Source organism: Dendropsophus ebraccatus, chromosome 4, assembly GCF_027789765.1.
Source record: "Dendropsophus ebraccatus isolate aDenEbr1 chromosome 4, aDenEbr1.pat, whole genome shotgun sequence".
Taxonomy (NCBI): Eukaryota; Metazoa; Chordata; class Amphibia; order Anura; family Hylidae; genus Dendropsophus; species Dendropsophus ebraccatus.
In genome coordinates, this window is record NC_091457.1 from 91,941,515 (window position 1) to 91,961,653 (window position 20,139).

General features: G+C 44.5%; 1 protein-coding gene across 2 annotated transcripts in view; it reads right to left on the minus strand.

Moving 5' to 3' along the window:
* Positions 1–20,139, minus strand: part of LOC138788419 (pleckstrin homology domain-containing family G member 4B-like) — a 77,167-nt gene that overhangs the window by 40,858 nt on the left and 16,170 nt on the right. For both annotated transcript variants that reach the window (XM_069966267.1, XM_069966266.1), the window contains exons 2-3: positions 10,835–11,032; positions 5,702–7,943 (exon numbers count right to left, since the gene is read on the minus strand). In XM_069966267.1, the coding sequence (XP_069822368.1) occupies positions 5,702–7,943; positions 10,835–11,032 (2,440 nt within the window). The remainder of the gene's footprint in view (positions 1–5,701; positions 7,944–10,834; positions 11,033–20,139) is intronic.

Genomic DNA, 20,139 nt, shown 5'->3' on the forward strand with positions numbered 1-20,139 from the left:
GAGCAGCAGGCGCAGACGCTCCAGCAATAAAGTTACTGGGGAATTTCCAGCAGAAATGACAACCCTTTGTAGTCTGCCCATACTCTCTGTCTTTATACATGAGCAAATCAATCCAACCACAGTATAATATATAATGTTGGACTGATGCCTGGCAGCTTGGTAACGTCTTGCTAACATCAATGCTTTTGAAGGAGGACAGAACACCAAGCAGAAAAAAAAAGCTCTTACAACTAATATAGGCACATGAAGGTCTACTATCATAACTCTACCTTCTCACACATGACCATTTCTGAGACATAGATGTCCCCAACTAATGACCCTTAAACTGTTGCAAAACTACAAAAAAATGTTGGTTGAGAATTGTAGTCCCAAAGCGGTTGAAGAAACACAGCTTACAAATCACTCTTAGGCTGGGTTCACACTACGTATATTTCAGTCAGTATTGTGGTCCTCATATTGCAACCAAAACCAGGAGTGGATTAAAAACACAGAAAGGCTCTGTCCACACAATGTTGAAATTGAGTGGATGGCCGCCATATAACAGTAAATAACTGCCATTATTTCAATATAACAGCCGTTGTTCTAAAATAACAGCAAATATTTGCCATTAAATGGCGGCCATCCACTCAATTTAAACATTGTGTGAACAGATCCTTTCTGTGTTTTTAATCCACTCCTGGTTTTGGTTGCAATATGAGGACCACAATACTGACTGAAATATACGTAGTGTGAACCCAGCCTTAGAGTACAAACACACAGGGCGGATCTGCAGCAGATTTCTCGCTGCAAATTTACAGCGAAATACGCTGCGGATCCCTGGCTTTTAGTTCGTATGGGAAGCCATACTCGCAGCAGGAGGAAATCCCGCTGCAAGTAAATAAGGAGAATTGCGGCCGTAGGAACCCTGTCAGTTCATACTATGAAGCGAGCGGCTCCGGCCGCTCGCTCCATAGTGTGCAGGGGGAAGCTCTGATGCGGGCGCGCGCTGATGCGCCCACATCAGAGCTCTGCTGCCGGACATATCATCCGGCCGGTACTTAAGTACCAGCCGCTATGATCCGGGCAGAGACCGGACGTTCCGTGACCCGGCCAGGGTCACGGAACGGCCGGTTGTTTACGGTGTGTGAACATAGCCCAAGAGTGTTTTTTTTTTTTTTATAGGATAGGTTTACTGCAGATTTTCAGCAGGTTATTAGCTATAAAACTCTGGGTATGTATATATAGAAAAAAGGGTTTTCTGCTTGAAATTCCTTGTCTATTCAGCTCTGGCAGAATAGTAGGAAAATTTGAGCAGAACTCAAGCCCCATTGACTTCTATAGGATTCCTCTAGCACAATTCTTTGGGTAGAAAGTGGATCCGTGGCAAAAAAAATTCTGCTAAAAAATTATGCTTTGTGAACAACAGGGCGGAAACCCTATTGAACACAATGGGACATTGCTCTGTTCATATTTTACAGGAGGATTTTCAAGCGGAAATTAAGAGCGGATTCCACTTTAAATTCCTCGCCCATTCCTCAGTGTGCACATACCCTAAAGGCTGGCCTACAATGTATGGCATCCAGTAGCATAAATAGGTGGAGGGCAGGGGGAATGGCCACTCTGGGGGCCCACTAAAGAGCTATTCAGCTATTGCTTTTGCAGACAGCCTTAGCACGTGTCTATTGGTACTAGTGGGCAACCAGACAGCACCCAGCAAGTGCAGGTCTCCTGCTCCTGGGATGTGCCTGACCATTTAAGTGTATGCGTTCCTGGGAAGCACATACAGGTAAATGTGGCAAGGTGACTGACAAAATAAGTAAAGCATTGGCTCTTTACCCTGCCAATGCATCCCTTAGAGCTGCATTCCATGAGTGATGCCACTTGTGCTAATCGGTCTTCCTCTGTCTAAGCTCTCCCCTCTCCAGTCTATCCTGAATGCAGCAGCCAGACTCATCTTCCTCTCCAGCCGCTATACCGATATCTCTCCTCTGTGCCAGTCACTGCACTGGTTACCCATCAAATCCAGAATCTACTTCAAGCTCCTCACCCTCACCAGGGGTGATTCTAGCCTCTCTGCTGCCCGAGGCGAACTATAGAATGACGCCCCCCCCCCCCGTCAATCCGCCCACATTATAATCCACTACTGCCCCCCCCACTGCTGTCCCCAATAAACATAATGTTTGGTCCCTTGCTGCACAGAGGATGTCAGGAGAGGAGGGGGCTGACTTTATAGGAGAGGTCCCAGCAGCACAGAGGATGTCAGGAGAGGAGGGGGCTAATCCTATAGGAGAGGTCCCAGCAGCACAGAGGATGTCAGGAGATGAGGGTGCTAATCCTATAGGAGAGGTCCCAGCAGCACAGAGGATGTCAGGAGAGGAGGGTGCTAATCCTATAGGAGAAGTCCCAGCAGCACAGAGGATGTCAGGAGAGGAGGGTGCTGATCTTTTAGGAGATGGTCCCCCTCTTCCCCCCTTATAGATGGTCCCCCTCTTCCCCCCCTTATAGATGGTCCCCCTCTCCCCCCTCCCTTATAGATGGTCCCCCTCTTCCCTCTCCCCCTCCCTTATAGATGGTCACCCTCCCCCCCTTATACATGGTCCCCCTCTTCCCCCCCCTTATAGACGGTCCCCCTCCCTTATAGATGGTCCCCCCCTTATAGATGGTCCCCCTCTTTCCCCCCTCCCTTATAGATGGCCCCCCCTTATAGATGGTCCCCCTCTTTCCCCCCTCCCTTATAGATGGTCCCCCTCTTTCCCCCCTCCCTTATAGATGGTCCCCTTCCCCCCCCCTATAGATGGTCCCCCTCTTCCCTCTCCCCCTCCCTTATAGATGGTCCCCCCCCCCTTATAGATCGTCCCCCTCCCTTATAGATGGTCCCCCTCTTTCCCCCCTCCCTTATAGATGGCCCCCTTCCCCCCCTATAGATGGTCCCCCTCTTCCCTCTCCCTTATAGATGGTCCCCCCCCTTATAGATCGTCCCCCTCCCTTATAGATGGTCCCCCTCCCTTATAGATGGTCCCCCTCTTTCCCCCCTCCCTTATAGATGGTCCCCTTCCCCCCCCTATAGATAGTCCCCCTCTTCCCTCTCCCCCTCCCTTATAGATCGTCCCCCCCCCTTATAGATGGTCCCCCTCTTTCCCCCCTCCCTTATAGATGGTCCCCTTCTCCCCCCTATAGATGGTCCCCCTCTTCCCTCTCCCCCTCCCTTATAGATGGTTTCCCCTTATAGATCGTCCCCCTCTTTCCCCCCGCCCTTATAGATCGTCCCCCTCTTTCCCCCCTCCCTTATAGATGGTCCCCCTCTTTCCCCCCTCCCTTATAGATCGTCCCCCTCTTTCCCCCCTCCCTTATAGATGGTCCCCCTCTCCCCCCCCCCTGCACAGCAGATAAAACAAAAAACAGCACACAACTCACCTGCCCTCCGTTCCCCCGTCGAGCCTCTCTGGTCTTGTCCCGGGTGATGCGCGGCTGCCGGAGGTGTCCCATCCTGTCCCCGGCAGCGCGCGCATCAGAGAGCTCCCCGTGCGCCTGCGGCTGTGACTTCCGGCGCACGGGGAGCTCTCTGATGCGCGCGCTGCCGGGGACAGGATGGGACACCTCCGGCAGCCGCGCATCACCCGGGGGACTAAAGGCTGCATTCCCACGTTCCGTGATCCTGACGGATCACGGACGTGGAATGCATGTACTGGAGTCCCCCCGCCCCCGGGCAGTATCTGTAATGAGATGCTGGGAGCGGGGGGGACTGTATTCATAAGCGCCGCACTGTAGTATCAGCACGGCGCGGCTGATTTAGTACAGCGCGGCGCTTATGAATACAGTCTCCCCCGCTCACAGCATCTCATTACAGATACTGCCCGGGGGCGGGGGGGCTCCAGTACATGGTACAGTCAGTGGCGGATTATAATGTGGGCGGCCGCCGAACCGCTCATATTATAATCTGCCACTGAATGCCGCCCCCATGGTGACAGCTAGTGGCGCCGCCTGAGGCAGACGATTCAGGTCGCCTCATGATTGCGGCGCCCCTGACCCTCACCCATAAAGCTCTCCACAACTCTGCCCCTCCATACATCTCCTCCCTCATCTCCACCTACCATCCTTCCCGTGCTCTGCAAATGATCTAACCTTAACATCTTCCATAATCAGAACCTCTCATTCCCGCCTCCAAGACTTCTCTCGTGCTGCACCAATTTTCTGGAATGCTCTACCCAAACACATCAGACTCATACCCAATACCCACAGTTTCAAGCGTGCCCTGAAGACTCATCTCTTCAGGCTCGCTTATAACGTTCCCTAAACTGTTTCCCCCTTCTGTTTCCCTTGCTCTATTTCTCTGACTGTTCCTGCACTTTATATGTTTACCTGCATCAGACATTGGCGTTGTTACTGGCTCATCCTGTAATTCTAATTATGTACAATGGCTGGACCATGGACAAATAAAGCACTTATGCCTGGTGTCTATGAAAATTAGTCTGTAAGCTCCAACGAGCAGGTCTCGTCTATACTCTGTATTTTGTATTTTTTGTTATTTTTATTAACTATGTACTTATTTATTCCAATTTAACTGCGTATTATGTACCTCTGTACTGTATGCATAGAAAAAAAAGCGCTGCGGAATCTGTTGGCGCTATACAAATAAATTTATTATTATTATTATTACTTGTGCGCTCGCAGAGCAGAGACAGAAGCAATGCCAGAAGACTACAGTACTTCAGCCGTGCAGCAGGTAAGTATAGCTTCTTTTTTTTTTTTCCCCCAGTTATAGAGCGGGATGCCTATGGGGGGTTGTTGGACAGCGGTAAATGTTCTTATGTTCGGGGGATGCCTTATTTTTAGCTATCCTGTAAATCTTCCGCTCTCCCTTATTTTCAGAGGATGTCTCATTTTCAGGGAAACAGGCTATATGAAGATGTAGGTGGGGGGGGGTGTCTAATCTTTACTATATGACTGTATAGGTGGTGGCCTTTTTACTATATGAGGGCATAGAGGGAGCCTGCGTAACTGCACTATAATCACTTATAGGATATGCAGAACCTGTGCACCTCTATATGGCAGGGCCGTTTCTACCACTGTGCGCATAAAGTGTTACCGTGTGGAGCAATACGCATAGGGATAGTGCTGTAGCAAGGAGCCTAAAATGTTTGTCTGCAGAGATAAGATGACAGAAATTTTCATGATGGCAACATCACTTGCAATTCATGCACAGAAGATGCCCCCTGTAAGTCACTTGATGTAACTGCACTATAATAACTTCTAGGATATGCAGAACCTGTACACCTCTATATGGCAGGGCAGTCTCTGCCACCGTGCGCACCGGGCGGCCGCCCGGGGTGCTGACAGGGAGGAGGGCGCAGTAACTTGCACTGACATCTGATTAATTTTTCTAATTTTGAGAAGACATTATAAGGGCTTCAGAACCAATTACTAATTTTCCATAGAGTTTTGGTCTTAAGATACAATAGTTTCAACATACAAAGATGGAGTCCTGGAACCAATTAATATTGTAACTTGAGGGACCACTGTATTGTGCAAAGATCTAAACATATAGCAACTATTTGCACAATTGCATTTTAGTGTCGGCTCATACGGCCAGTGTCAGTTGGCTAAATTATACTTGCTTTTGACAACACCGAGGAGGAACACTCTTTACACATAACCATATTATGGATTCACAAGGCTGAAAGGTTATAGAACATTCAATGGATCTATATTGGAATAATCTTACCTCTCCTGGTTATTTTCTGGATATCCCTATCTGCAGGCTCTTCAGTCACAGCACCTTGTTCCTCCTCTGTATCCTCATGCAGGGTCTCTAGAGGTAGTTGTGTTAACGGTGATTGTGCACGCTTGGTATGTTGTGGACGACTTGGTGGACCTTCAGGTCCTACATGACAATAAGGCAATTCTAGCTTGGCCTGTTCCACTGTCTGTACAGGCAGGTCATCTGCATCACCATTAATTGTTACAATGTCCACTGACTGAAGCAGCTCTTCACAAGCATTAGACAGTACTTGTATGTTTTGGTCATTAAACTCCCCAGACCACTCTCCTTTGACAGATCCAGGCAACTTATGTGGTCTTATCACTTCTCCACTTACATTGTCTGCATTTTCCGAATCTTCCACATTGTGCGTGTTTTCTGCACTCTCCTCACTATGCACGTTTTCTGCACCCTCCTCATTGTGCATATTTTCTGCCCCCGCTGCATTGAGCATGCTTTCTGCACCCTCCTCACTATGCACATTTTCTGCACCCTCATTGCAAATATTTTGTGCCCCTGCTGCATTTAGCATGCTTTCTGCACCCTCCCCACTATGCACATTTTCTGCACCCTCCTCACTATGCACTTTTTCTGTACCCACCTCACTGTGCATATTTTCTGCACCCTCCTCATTGTGCATATTTTCTGCACCTTCCTCATTGTGCATATTTTCTGCACCTTCCTCACTGTGCATATATTCTGCACCCTCCTCACTGTGCATATTTTCTGCACCCTCCTTATTGTGCATATTTTCTGCACCCTCCTCATTGTGCATATTTTCTGCACCCTCCTCATTGTGCATATTTTCTGCACCCTCCTCATTGTGCATATTTTCTGCACCCTCCTTACTGTGCACATTCTCTGCACCCTTCACATTGTCTGTGTTTTCTAAAACATCCAAAATGTCATTTTTTTCTGGTGGAGGATTGTCACAGTCTGTTAACTGAGGCAATGTTTGGTCACAGGCCTCCTCGTTGGGGTGGGGTACACAAATTTTGGAAAGTTCTTGGTTAGAACATTCCCTGTCTTTCATTGCTGGACTACCATGTGTCCTTGAATGCTCTAAAACAGGTTCCTGTGAAGCACCTATCACCCCTGGGATATCCTCGGTGAACTGTCTAGAGTTGCTTCTCCTTTCCTCCTGGAAGGATAATGATGTGCTAATATTATCTTGCACTGAACTTGTCTCCTCCCAGCTTTGTCTGCTGTTATCAGCCTCAATGATAACGTTGTGTTTCGCATTCTCACATACCTCTAACAAGGCCTCATTTTCGAGACTAAAGGTTTGCTGGAAACTCTTAGTCCCATAGTCAAAGGTGACGTGTGCGCAGTCAGGTATTGTGGACTCCCCAGCCCCAAATTCAATGTCCACCAGACCTATTGTCTCTGGTTTTAATGCAGGATCTGTATCGTAATGAGTCACGCTTGCTCCCATAATAGTCTCTGTGTCAGGTGGCTGCAAGTGGCTGTAAATGAAACTCTCAGTGCACTTATTGCTGCTTGTAATACTTAAAGTCTGGTTATTTTTGGATCTTTGGTGTGATGTGTGCTGGCTTTTATAATTTAAGGCTATAGACTGAGTTAAGGAGCCCTTCTGGGGGCCAAAACGTGGCACTGTAATATCAAGCAACTCCACATATTCTCCTTCAATCTCACTGGTGCAATCTGATTTGCCTTCCGAAACATTAACCTCTGTACGGCCATGGCTGTCGAATGGATGTTCCGAAACAACTTCCCCATCTTGAACCATAAAGTCCTCAATGGGACGGTGGGTTGGACCCTCCTTACGTTCGTTAAGAAAGCTCTCTGAAATATCTGCCAACTCCTCAGGTGACTGATTTTCCTCCACAAACTCAGGATGAACTATCATATCCCAGGGCACCCTATGAAGCTGGTCATCACAGGTCAAAAGACACTTCTCTAGCGAGATCCCAATTCGCTCAGAGTTTATGAATTCTAACCATTCCAAGGTGAAGATGGAGGTGTACGACACCTCTGGGAGCACCACCTCCTCAATGTTATGGTGATCCTCTGCAAGACATTTTAACACAATCCTAGGAGTCTTTTTCAAATAAGGCACCACTTGGAGGTAGAAGTCACCAGGCTGGAGAAGTCTCCAGTCAATGGAAGCCAGCTGAAGAACAATTTTGTCATGGATACATAGGGGCCACCCAGCATGTCGGAAAAGTAGTCCACAGTATTGTAACTGCAAAAAGAAGAAAACAGTGAACATTTCTAACAGCATCAAAGAACAGTGTTGTTAAAAAGTATTATGCCCCTTTCCAGTTTCTTCTCATTTTCCATGCTTGTCACAATCACACTCAAATGTTTTAGAACAAACTACTTTTAGTAGTAAACATAGGTAACCCATAGAAACACAACATGCAGTTTTTAAAATGAGGATTTCATTTATTAAAGGAAAATGCTATCCAGCCCTACCTGGCCCTATTTATTAAACTAACAGGCTATTAGCTAATAAATTAGCCAGTTAACCAAATTCAGTTGACAAATTAGTGGATTTCTACTAGCCACACTCCAGGGGGAATTAATGCCAAACCTGTTGAATCTAAACATTACTTACACAGACCTTGTCTGGTAATGTGAAGCATTTGGAAAGCCTCAAAAGGACATGAAGCCATGTTCAAAGGAGATTTAGGATCCTTTTCGACGTAGAGATTTCTCTGCCATGGGGTGCACAAACGGGCGCCAATCAGTGAAATCACTGGCTCATTTGCTGTGCCTCTACACGGCACAAGAAATCATGTGTATATATCTGTGCTGTCAGTTTCTAGATCACAAGCCGTGCATACTTACCATCCGTTCTGCTTGTGATCCGGTATCTGGCTCTACAATTTCCGCGCTGAATGTATATTCAGGCCCTGCCTCCTTTGGCTGTCAATCATTCCAGAGGAGGTGGTGGCCTGAAGTTACAGCAGCAGCTGGAGGACCAGAAAACCAGATGCCGCGTTTCTGGTATAGACTGCTTCTGATCTGGAAACTACCACATGGATATATACATATCTGTGCTGTCAGTTTCCCTTTATCTTTCTTGGCCGCACAAACTCCCGTTTACATCAGAAGATGTGCTGCTGATAAAGATAAAATTTAAAGCATGTTCCAAACAGATGATTAGTCAATAATTAGGTGTCAGATAAACAGCTGATCACTGTCCCTTTTACACGGGCCGATAATTGGCTACAGGAGCGGTTCTAGCGACGCTCCTGACCAATAATTGGCCAGTGTGAAAGACCCTTTGGATGCAACCTATCCATACTCTCTGCTTGTCCCCTCTAGATTTCCAGTTACAAGTGCCCCTGTGATGTCACTGCACATCCAACTACTGATCTAAGTGACCACACTATGGCAATAGCACTAAATGGGAGGTGAACATGGGTTTATTATTTTTGTCCTCCACTCCCTCCTTGGGGTTATTTTAGGCCAGAAAACCCCCTTAGGGTACAAACCCACTTGACGTATTTGCTGCGTGAATCAGTCTTAAAAATAAGCAGGCAAAACGCAGGTTGGCTTTATACAATTGTTCTGCGTTAAAATAGGCAATTGCGTATTTTTGAAGCGTGAAGCTTGTTGTTAGCAAAGCATCAGTTGTTAACAACCTGTGCGAAAAACGCATGTAGCTTCACGCTTCAAAAATACGCAATTGCGTATTTTAACGCAGAACAATTGTATAAAGCCAACCTGCGTTTTGCCTGCTTATTTTTAAGACTGATTCACGCTGCAAATACGTCAAGTGGGTTTGTACCCTTAATCTTAGTTCAAAGTAGACATAATAGGTGTTATTCTGCTTGCCGAGTAGGGGTCGCCTGCGTCCTGAACTAGGCATAGTAAGGCCATTTTTATCATCTCCTCAACCCAGGTCCTACCTGCATATTGCTACTACTATAGAGCCAGAATACCCCTTAATGGTGCGTTCACACCTACAGGATCTGCAGCTGATTTTCTGCAGCAGATTTCATTAAAATAACTGAACACAGCATCAAATCTGCTGCAGATCCTGTAGGTGTGAACGCACCCTAAGTAAATATACCCCACAAAAGTGGCTAACAGTTGAGGCGCTGAATAAAAACAAAATGGTCTACTAATTTCTTTTGATTACAAGTTTCTTTTATAACACCAGTGCTTTTAACACCATAAAGCCGAGGCTACTGAGAGACAAGCTGGCCTTTGTTGGAGTGTATCTCCATCTCTCAAACTGGATCATAGACTACCTCTCAAATCGACCTCAGTATGTGAGAGCCAGGGACTGTGTGTCAGATACTGTCATCTGTAATACAGGGGCACCTCAGGGTACAGTTCTTGCTCCCTTCCTCTTCACACTGTACACTGCAGACTCTTGTAGGTAGCAGGTAGGTGAGTTGTACCTAAGTACATAAGTGACTCTGCAATAGTAGGCCTCATGTACAGAAACAGCCACAGCAGGCTCTACCTGCCCAGGAGGCTAAAGGCCTTTGGAGTCCAGGGGGCACTTCTTAGGACCTTCTTTAACTCTGTAGTGGCATCAGCCATCTTCTTCGAGGTGGCCTGCTGGGGGAGCAGCATATCAACCAGCGAACAAACTGGACAAGCTGATCAGAAGGGCCAGCTCTTGGAAGACCCCTGGAACCAGTGCAGGTGGTGGGTGAGCGAAGGATTTTGTCAGTGGTCAGCTTCATACTGGAGAATGACTTCCATCCTAAGCATGAAACCGTGATAGCACTGGGCAGTACTATCAGTGACCGTTTAATTCACCCAAAGTGCGAGAAGGGGCGATATCGGAAGTCCTTCCTTCCTGCTGCGGTTAGGCTGTACAACCAACACCGACCCGTGCAGAGATCACTCCATAAAAAGAACAAATATTCTAATGTTTTTATTGTAGCTTTGTATGTGTAATATCTATGCTGCTGTAACACACTGAATTTCCCCATGGTAGGACTATTAAAGGATTATCTTATCTTATGTTATCTTAACCTAAGACTCCTTTAAAAAAAATCACCATAGGAGAACAAATTAAAGCAACTGTACAAATGCCATACAATTGGCAGCTTTCATTGATAGTTCATCGGAAAACTACACAAACCCCTGCCCTTCCAATAAACTCACACAAGCTTCCTGTTGCAAAACCTGCAAGATTCGTTTAGCCGGGATCAGAAAATCAATGAGATAACTGAGGCCATCTCCACGGTAGGTCTTCTCCACAACATCCAGGACTTGGCACAGCACAGTGGCAGCAGTGGATTCAAATGGATGGTAGAGGGAGGAGAGGGTCTTTTGAATGCAACCGTCCAGAGACTGGGAATCCTGCAGAGGGAGAGACAAGAAATGTGCAGCTGCTTAAGCCGTTTCCATTTAAAGATCTTCGTTTACCTTAGAAGACTCCACTACCCCTCAGCCCGAAAAAACACAGTTAACCCAACCTTAGCCTTGACCTCTGGTGAGAACAAATGCACAGAATGTTTGTTAGGTCCTGTTCACATGATGTAATTTACCCCCAATAAGTGTGCGTAAAAGGCAACGTGCACCAAATATTTGTTCATTGACGACAGAAAAGTAGGTTTTTAATGGTCAAAACCACTAGATTTATGTAGATTACCCACAAATATCTGCCACAACCACTAGCGGAAAAGATCACCAATTTAAAATTGCTCATTTATTCATTTTTGTCCCATAATGGTGGTCATGTACTTTTATGTGTGTATTTCATTGCAAATTGAGTTGAAAATCTAATTTAAACCTTTTACCGCTATATCATCTATCTATGGTTATTCTCTTACCTCACAATGCTTTCTTGTGCCTGGTTGTTTTATGGTAGTAGAACCACCGTAGCTACAGTAAACTGACGAGAATGCTAGTACCTACAGCTGGAAACAGCTGGTCTAGTTTTATATGTATTACTATACATGTACCCCTATGCTATCCTGTCTAGTATGCATAGTATGTGTCAACTCAGCAGCTCTGCCACACATCGGACGCCACGCTATGTAATTGCATTACACTTCATCACAGTCACTTAAACAATTAAAATAATAAAGTGTGTGGGTGAGGGTTATGCAAGTGAATAAATCTATTCTGATTACTGCCATTCAGCTTCTCACTAATCTGGAAGGAATAATAAAAGAGCATGGCACAGATGTATGAGGACAAGAACATGACATACAAGGATACCCTCTAATGTCCTTGCACTTGCAGGACACCAAGATGAAGTGCAGCACAGAGAAGACAGGAATCACAGCTACTTGTAATTCTATACTTATTTTCTGTATGTGCCCTGCCCATGCATTTGCTAAAAAAAAAAATCAGTGAACTGTAGGCAACTTTTGGGTTATGGCCCATCTCCAAACACCATTTTACATTTATAGAGATATAATCCACATAAAAAGCTGAGTCACTACGTACATACATCACTTATCCTGCATTAATCCTGAGTTACACTCTGAACTATAATACGCACTGTAACTCAGGATCAGTACAGGAAAAGTAATGTAACCTATTACAAAGCTACTCAATTTATATTGATAAAGTCTGCTTGTATATTGTAAAATAATATAGAAAAGTGAATTGACAAGCAGCCTGGCGGCTGTCTACTCTTACTAATAAATCCAGGGTCCAAAACAGGGACTCTCTACCTTTTTACCTATGATATCCACTTACTTCAATGGATTACATGGACAGGGGTTGTTCTTATGTAACAATTTAAATTAAGATGGTTTCATTACTGCTTACATCCCCTGCTTGATCAGTGTCTGTATAGTATTCATCCCGGTAAAGTACCATCTTTAGGGTAAACTAATGAGTAAGATTACATCTTAATTTAAAAAGGAAATTCTTATCTAAATTTCATAGTGCACTGATTCCAGGAGAGAGGGAGTAAAATACACATCAGAAATTTCCGCTTAAAAATGCTATTTAAAATCAGTTGGGCTCTAAGGGCCCTATTACACGGAGCGATAATCGGCTAATTCAGGCTGATTCGGCAGTTTATCACTCTGTGTAATAGAGACAACAATCAGCCAATGAAAACTGATCCTGTCTTTAGGTCAGATCCTAAAATCATTGGCCAATGATCGTGGAATGCTATGTGTAATGGCGATGCGCTGCCAATGGCTAACAATTGAATAAACTGTTATACATTAACTCTCCACGCTCCCGGCTTTCTCCAGACTGTAGCTTCGAATCGGTGTCTGAGTTGACAGGCCGCTCAGCCAATCACTGGCTTTGACGGTCCCGGCTCTGAAGCTACAGCCGCGGCGCCAGGAGTAAACGCAGAGGGCTTACAGAAACTCGTCGGGCCATGTAAAAGGGGCCTTACAGTAGAGACTGTACAGTCAACTTACGTAGAATAAACCACCTGCCCCAGCATTACAGGATTTCCAGTTAAGTTGCTATGAGTCAGCTTGCTGACTGCTTCCAAAAATAACCACACTATATACATAAATCAGTACAAAGCAATTCCAAGCTTTATCTTTATCAATTCCGTCTGTAATTTGTAAAATGTCTACATGTAAAAAGGTGATTTGCGAGCAGGCTGTGTAGGAAAGCTGGCATTTCCTACGTCATGGCGAACAAAAGAGCCATTTAATTAGCACAATAAACTGGCAATAGGACACGAGGGGCTTCCTGACAGCAGACAGAGCTGCCTTCCCCACCCGCACACAGCTATTAAATGCTCTTTGTTCAGAGCTGATCTCTTCATTCTACTTTATGAATGGAAAAAGACGTAATGAGCACTGTGTGGTGGCACTGTTTACAGCGACCACCTGAACTCTACTATATGGCCAGATTTCCCACCTCCTCCCTCCACCTACTGTGATCAGAGCACCTATCCATCTCCACCAGGCAATGTTGGGCACGACCGCTGCCATCTGTCCTGACCTTGCCATACAGCTGGACTTTTTTCACACGGATGAGCAGGAAATGAAACAACAGAAAATGAGACGCAACTCAGCTTATTTATCCAGAACAGTACTCTGCACCCAAACCATCTTCTTACTCAGCACCACCAGACTGTCACTCACTTCATGGCTAGTATACAGTCCTCCGAGCCCTGACAGGCAAGGAGATGGACCATGACAGACATGAAAAGCTCAGCTAAATGTCATATCTGTATAATCATTACATGCACTCAGGTACTAACAGTTTAGACATGCAGTCTACACATCATAAAGCGATTTATCACTTCCTATAAAATTTCTATTCCGCAATGCCCTACATAAATGTTTCTGCTGGCACTCACCTTTCCCAGGCTCCTAAAAGAGAAACCTGCAAACTTATAAAAGTATTACTCCTCATGTTACCCCATGGAGGGACATTTGGGTGGTTTTTCAAGAAGCCTAAACATCAATTCTAATATTATCCTAAATCCATACAGATAAAAAAAACATACTTCTCCCGCCTTCCCATTAGAGGGACCACTTTGCTTAACATCATTTCTGAATGCCAGATTTGAAGTAATACTTTCATGCTCTGCTTGTGTTGGTTACTAGAGATGAGCAAACCTCGAGCATGCTCAAGTCCATCCGAACCCGGACTTTCGGCATTTGATTAGCGGTGGCTGCTGAACTTGGATAAAGCCCTAAGGCTATGTGGAAATCATGGATATAGTCATTGGCTGTATCCATGTTTTCCAGACAACCTTAGTGCTTTATCCAACTTCAGCAGCCACCGCTAATCAAATGGTGAACGATCGGGTTTGGATGGACTCGAACCCAAACACGGTTTGCTCATCTCTATTGGTTACCTATTTTTCCAAGACTCTTAAATGGCAAACCTTAGTTATGGAGCAGTATTTCCAATTTCCTTGTGGAAATTGAGAGGATGGCTGTTATTTAATGGCAAATTGCCGCTAACAGAGTTTGTGCCCTACTCTACTTTCTTTCTCCCCTCCCTCCTCATCATTAGGAACACCCCTGCCAATATGATACTCGGATAGAGGATTCCTCCTCCCCAAGTGCATTATTTTACATTTGGAAACAATGAACTGTAGTTTCCATTGTTTTGACTACTTCATCTAGTGAAACCAAATCATTTTCCATATTACTGACACTTCCAGGAATATCAACCCCATCGCATAAACACTTTTGTGTCATCAGCAAACAGACAAACCTTACCTACCAAACCTTCTCCTTTGTCACTTACAAACACAGACAGGACCCAGAGCAGAACCGTGTGGCACACCACCTGTAACCAGTCTCTGCCCGGAATATACACCATTAACAACAACCCTCTGATATCTATCCTTCAGCCAACCACAAATTCACTGAACTATCCAGGGATTAAGTTCAATTCTCGCTAACTTCTCTATCAGCTTTTTATGGGAAACCTGTATCAAAGACTTTGCTGAAGCCCAGCTAGGCAATAGCCACAGCACCAACTGGTATCCAACACATTTGTGACATAAAAGATATCAAAAACTTTTGTGACATAGTCAAGGAAATCAACAAGGTTAGTCTGACATGATCTGCCCTCATGCTGGTTTGGATCAACCAAATTGTTTCTTAGTAGGTTTATTTTCTTTTTTAGAAGAGTTTCAATCATTTTCACTACTACAGATGTCAAGCTAACTGGCTTCTCGACTACCATTCTTGTAGATGGGTATAACACTGGCTGTTCTCCAATCATCGAGAACATCTCCTGTTAGGAGGGATTGGCTATACAGATCCATAAACAGGGCAGCAATCACAGATCGGAGTTCTTTCAGAATCCTGGGGTGGACACCATCTGGACCCATCGCCTTGATCAGCGACCGCCTTATCTCCATAAAAAATTATTGTCCCCATTAATGATTTTTGTAATACTGCAGTTCTTTGTATTCTTCCTGACACTAATATATCTTAAAAAGATTTTATTCCCCTTATTAACAGATTTTGCCACTTCTTCCTCTTTTGAGGCTTTAGTAGCATTTATAATCTGCTTTTCCTCCTTCTGTCAGCTACACTTTCCTTCTATTTATACCCCCTATAGGCTGACTTTTTTTTTCCTTTACTTTAACCTCAACATCTGTTGTAAATCGGTAACTAACTCCATCTTTATCAAGTAATCTTCTCCATGCTTCCACTGGGGTAGTCACCTAACTTTTCCAGACTCCTGAATTGCAACTCAGCAATGGAGTAATATCGCCCCCTCCATGCTCTGATATCACTGCCGAAAGCAATTGTGGAATCTTGGGAAAAAAATTTAAAGCTCCAGGTGTAAAGAGCAATAAACCTGGCATGTGTCTCTCGCACTAGTCCTCACTATTAGGTTGTAGCTGAATTCCATGAAAAACAAGTTCAAACAAGGCAGAATGTAATGAGTGGAAATGAAATGTATCAGTCCTGGGGGGACTCACTATCTAGACAAATAAGGACCCCGTCCTTTCGGTAATGTAACGTTCCTCCCAGGCGGCCAAGCAGAGGATGTGTGAATGGAGCTGCATTCTCTACACTAAGCAGATTTCTGCTGAAATGCTCCATTGTACTCGCAGCCACATCTTAATTTTGGACATTTCAGCCAGTCAGAAAGTTCAGCTTCCCATGGACATCTATAATCAGGAGGTGCATGAGAAAACAGACTACTAACCAATCCGTAGGGCAAAGGGTACCAGTGGTTCTCCAGCTGTCGCAAAACTACAAGACTTAGCATGCCCTGACTGCTGTAGGTTTGTCAGGGCATGGTGGGAGATATACCTTTATAACAATGGTGTATAAAAAAGAACAATGGTGTATGGAAAAACAAACAAACAAAAAAAATAACGTGCAACGGACTCAAGACATTGCTTAGAAAGTCCAGTATTATCTAGAAGTTGTAGAGTGCAGTGAATGATTTTTTCTTCTTGCTGTCATAGATAAATTCCAGCACATGTCTATATACTCACATGTAGTTGTGTAGACTAGAGCAAGTATATAGTGTATATGAGTATTGGTTAGTTTACCAAGCAATATATTTTTTTGTCTCCATTCTTTACACTGCTGGCTTCACTCAAATACGTATGAATTATATTAGATTTTTTTTTTTTAAATTAAATTCATGAACAGCAACCCAAGGGAAACATACAGAACACTTCTCTTATGTAGTATCTGTCTATTTCAGGGCCCATTATAGAGCTGATATTACTGAGGCAATGGACAGGCTAGTATAGCCATTCCCAAATACTACATTTATGCCTCTGTTATAATCCTACAGAGTAATGTGCTGTCCACAGTACATATACATCACAAACAAACTGAAGCGAGACTCCCCCATACTCCATGCAATGAATCCATGTCCTATTCCTAACCCTGGGATATGAAAAGTCTGAAGCTGCAGAGAAGGATGTGCTAGTGCATGTAGCTGGGTCCACCTTGTACAAGCAGAAAAACCACAGAGGATTTCTGAAATATGGAATGCAAAAATGTTCCCCAGTTAACCCTCAGTGAAATCTCTGCTCCTGCTCTATGAAAGAGCTGGAGACGACACAAGATTTCCCAATCCACTCAATGCACCATCTCACTGTCCTCCTAACAATCGAGGCCTAGACTGCCACAATCACCTGCAGCAGATTTGTTGCAGGAATTACATCTACATGTGCTTGCTGTGTAAGACTGGTGCTTTAACCACAAGCTAGTGGGTGAGTCCGGGGGTTGGGGGGTTGGGGGGTTGGGGGGGGCTGCCCAGGTGATCACTAAATCGTCCGGGCAGCCCATAGCATAGAATACTATTCCACGGAGCAATGGCAGCAGATCGTTGCTGTATCAGTCCTTTGTTTTTCAACATGCTTGAAAGACAAATGACTGCAACGATCAGCCGACATGAACAATGTCAGCAGTTCGTTGGCTTGTATTCCACAGAACTATTATCGGCCATAAGGGCTGATATCAGCCAAATACGGACGATAATTGTTCCTTGGAATAGGGCCTTTACATTGACAGTCCTTCCTGATAACAAGGTACTGTGCAGGAAGATGTGCTTGGCTTGCACTTTCCCTGACACATTCTGGCAATCGGTTGGACTCTGAACACCTAGACTAGGGCTGTACAATATGCCAAAAAAAAAAAAAAAAAAAAAAAAAAAATCAGATTTTTTTCTAAAGGGGGATTCTCTATTAAAATCTCGATTTTTTTTAAATTGGCTAATGATTAGGGGTGTAGTAGTAGTAGAGGTATAGTAGATGAGAAGTGTAGTAGATGTGGCAGTAGTGGTAAATGAGGGGACTAGTAGTAGTGTGAGTAGTAGTAGCAGCAGTAGTAAAAGTAGTATATGAGGTAGCAGTAGTAGTAGAAGTAGTATAAGTGATAGTAGCAGTAGTGGGAGTACTAGTAGTAGCAGTAGTAGTAGTAGGAATAGCGTGAGTAGTAATACCAGTAGCGGGAGTATAATAGTAGTAGAACTGAGAGGAGTAGTAGTATTGAAAGTAATAGTAAAAGTAGTTGTGGCAGTACTGGGAGTAGTTGTAGGCATTTATTTTATATTAAATTTGCAATTTTTAAAAAAAATATATTGTTCGCCTCTCCATAACTCTTACCCAGACCTTGACCGATTGAAACTTTTGACATGTCAAAAGTGTTTTTTTTTTAAGTGGCCATTTTAAAGGTTTATAACAAGATTTTAGTACATCACATGGCAAGTATTTGATCAGGGAACTGGGACCCCCCCCCATGTGAATAAAACTGCAGTCAAGCATGTGCACGGTCACTCCATGTCACTCTAATGTTATGGAACTGCTTGAGACACCAGAGTGCAGTCCCATAGCGAAGGAATGGAGCGACAGCTCACATGCACCAAGGCAGTTTAATCAATATCTGGATCCCTGCTTTTGTACCTCATAGTAGTCTAATGGGCTCCAAACCTGGCTGCTATCGTCAGAGATTCAGCTGAGGGTTTTGTATGAGGATGCATCACAATAAACATTCATTCAGAGCACTTGTGATGCAAGTGAAGTCTCATCTGGTAATTCTACATCGTTGTAAGGACAACCCTAATTTTTCAGGACTTCATTAATCCCTCCGTATGCCACAGGAAACCCAGCAATGTCTATTTTCCCAGTATAAGTCCAGTCTCAGCAGCACCCACATACTGGCTCGGGTCCCGGCAGTAAACAAAGCTCTGATTGTGGGTCAGAGCAAAAAAATTCCCATCTGTGCCACTCCCCCCCTAAAATACTTTACTGAGCCAGTAACAGCCGTGCCCAAAAATATATGAAATGCTAGTCATAGCCTTAAGTCACATAGCCCTATACTGAGGGTGGCATATACTAAACTTGCATGCTAGAATTCCATTCCCGGAGCAGACACATATATCGCACTGTACCACTACATTGCATGCAATTCTCTCCTATATCTCAATTAAACCTAAGGCTAGCTCTGCTCAGAGTTTACAGGTTCACAAGGATAAAGCCAGAATGGTTACCCCTTCAGGAAGACAGCAGAGGGTCGGGCGAAGAGAAGTTCTGCATAAATATGTGCTGGTGACGACCACTAAGGGCATATTATTGTGATCACTCGTAGCTGTAATCCAGCACTTTAGGCTTCAATTCACATGCTTGTAAAGCTGTTGCGTTTAGGCACCTGTAATCCCTGGCCCGGTCACAGGACAGGAATGAACTAATAAAACATCACCAGAATCTTTATAGCTGATGGATCCTAGACCTGCAATCATGCCAGTTCCTGCAGCAATAAAACAGACAATAAATAGCAGCAGCATTACAACCATATGAATGGGACCTTAGTAAGCTGAGAGGACTTTGCTGGGACTGGATTCTATATGCTATAAATGTCAGACATTGGATATCAAATGTGCTGATGAAATATTAGAAAAAAATGTACAGAATATAAGGGTTTATAATGCTCTTTAAAGCGATTGTACGCATGATAAAAATTGCTTTATCACCTGGTTTGGCACGTAGATCCTGGAAGCTTGGTCCATTTTTCTAACCGCTTCCAGCCATCTGTGCCAGTTTCTCAATCTGCAAGTAAAAGGTACTTGGTGTACTGCAGACGGCCCCAGCACCTGGAAGCGGGCGGTGGTTTGAAAACTGGACCACACAACCAGGATCGGCAATTTCATTAGGTGAAGTGGTAGGAAATGTTTATTTTTTTTCTCTTTGCTTAAGGTATGTTCACAAGCAAAAGCGTCAGATCTCTCTGCCGTGGAATCCCGCCTGCCTTAGCTCCCACCACTCTCCATGCAAAGAATTTACATGTCAATTCTCAGAGCAGAGAGGGATGGAACATACCCTTATATAGTGCTGCATAATTTATTATTAGGGTACAAAAACACACAGCTGATACGCAGCAGTAAATACGCAGCGTATATGCCGTGTGTGTTTGTACCCTTAGACAATATTGTAGAGGTTCATGGGTATGCCTTTTGTGCGTAACTGCTTTATCTGATGTTGCAGGCATAGATTTAAAGGGAACCAATGGGGGTAGGGGGTCAAGCTAGGCACCAGGGTA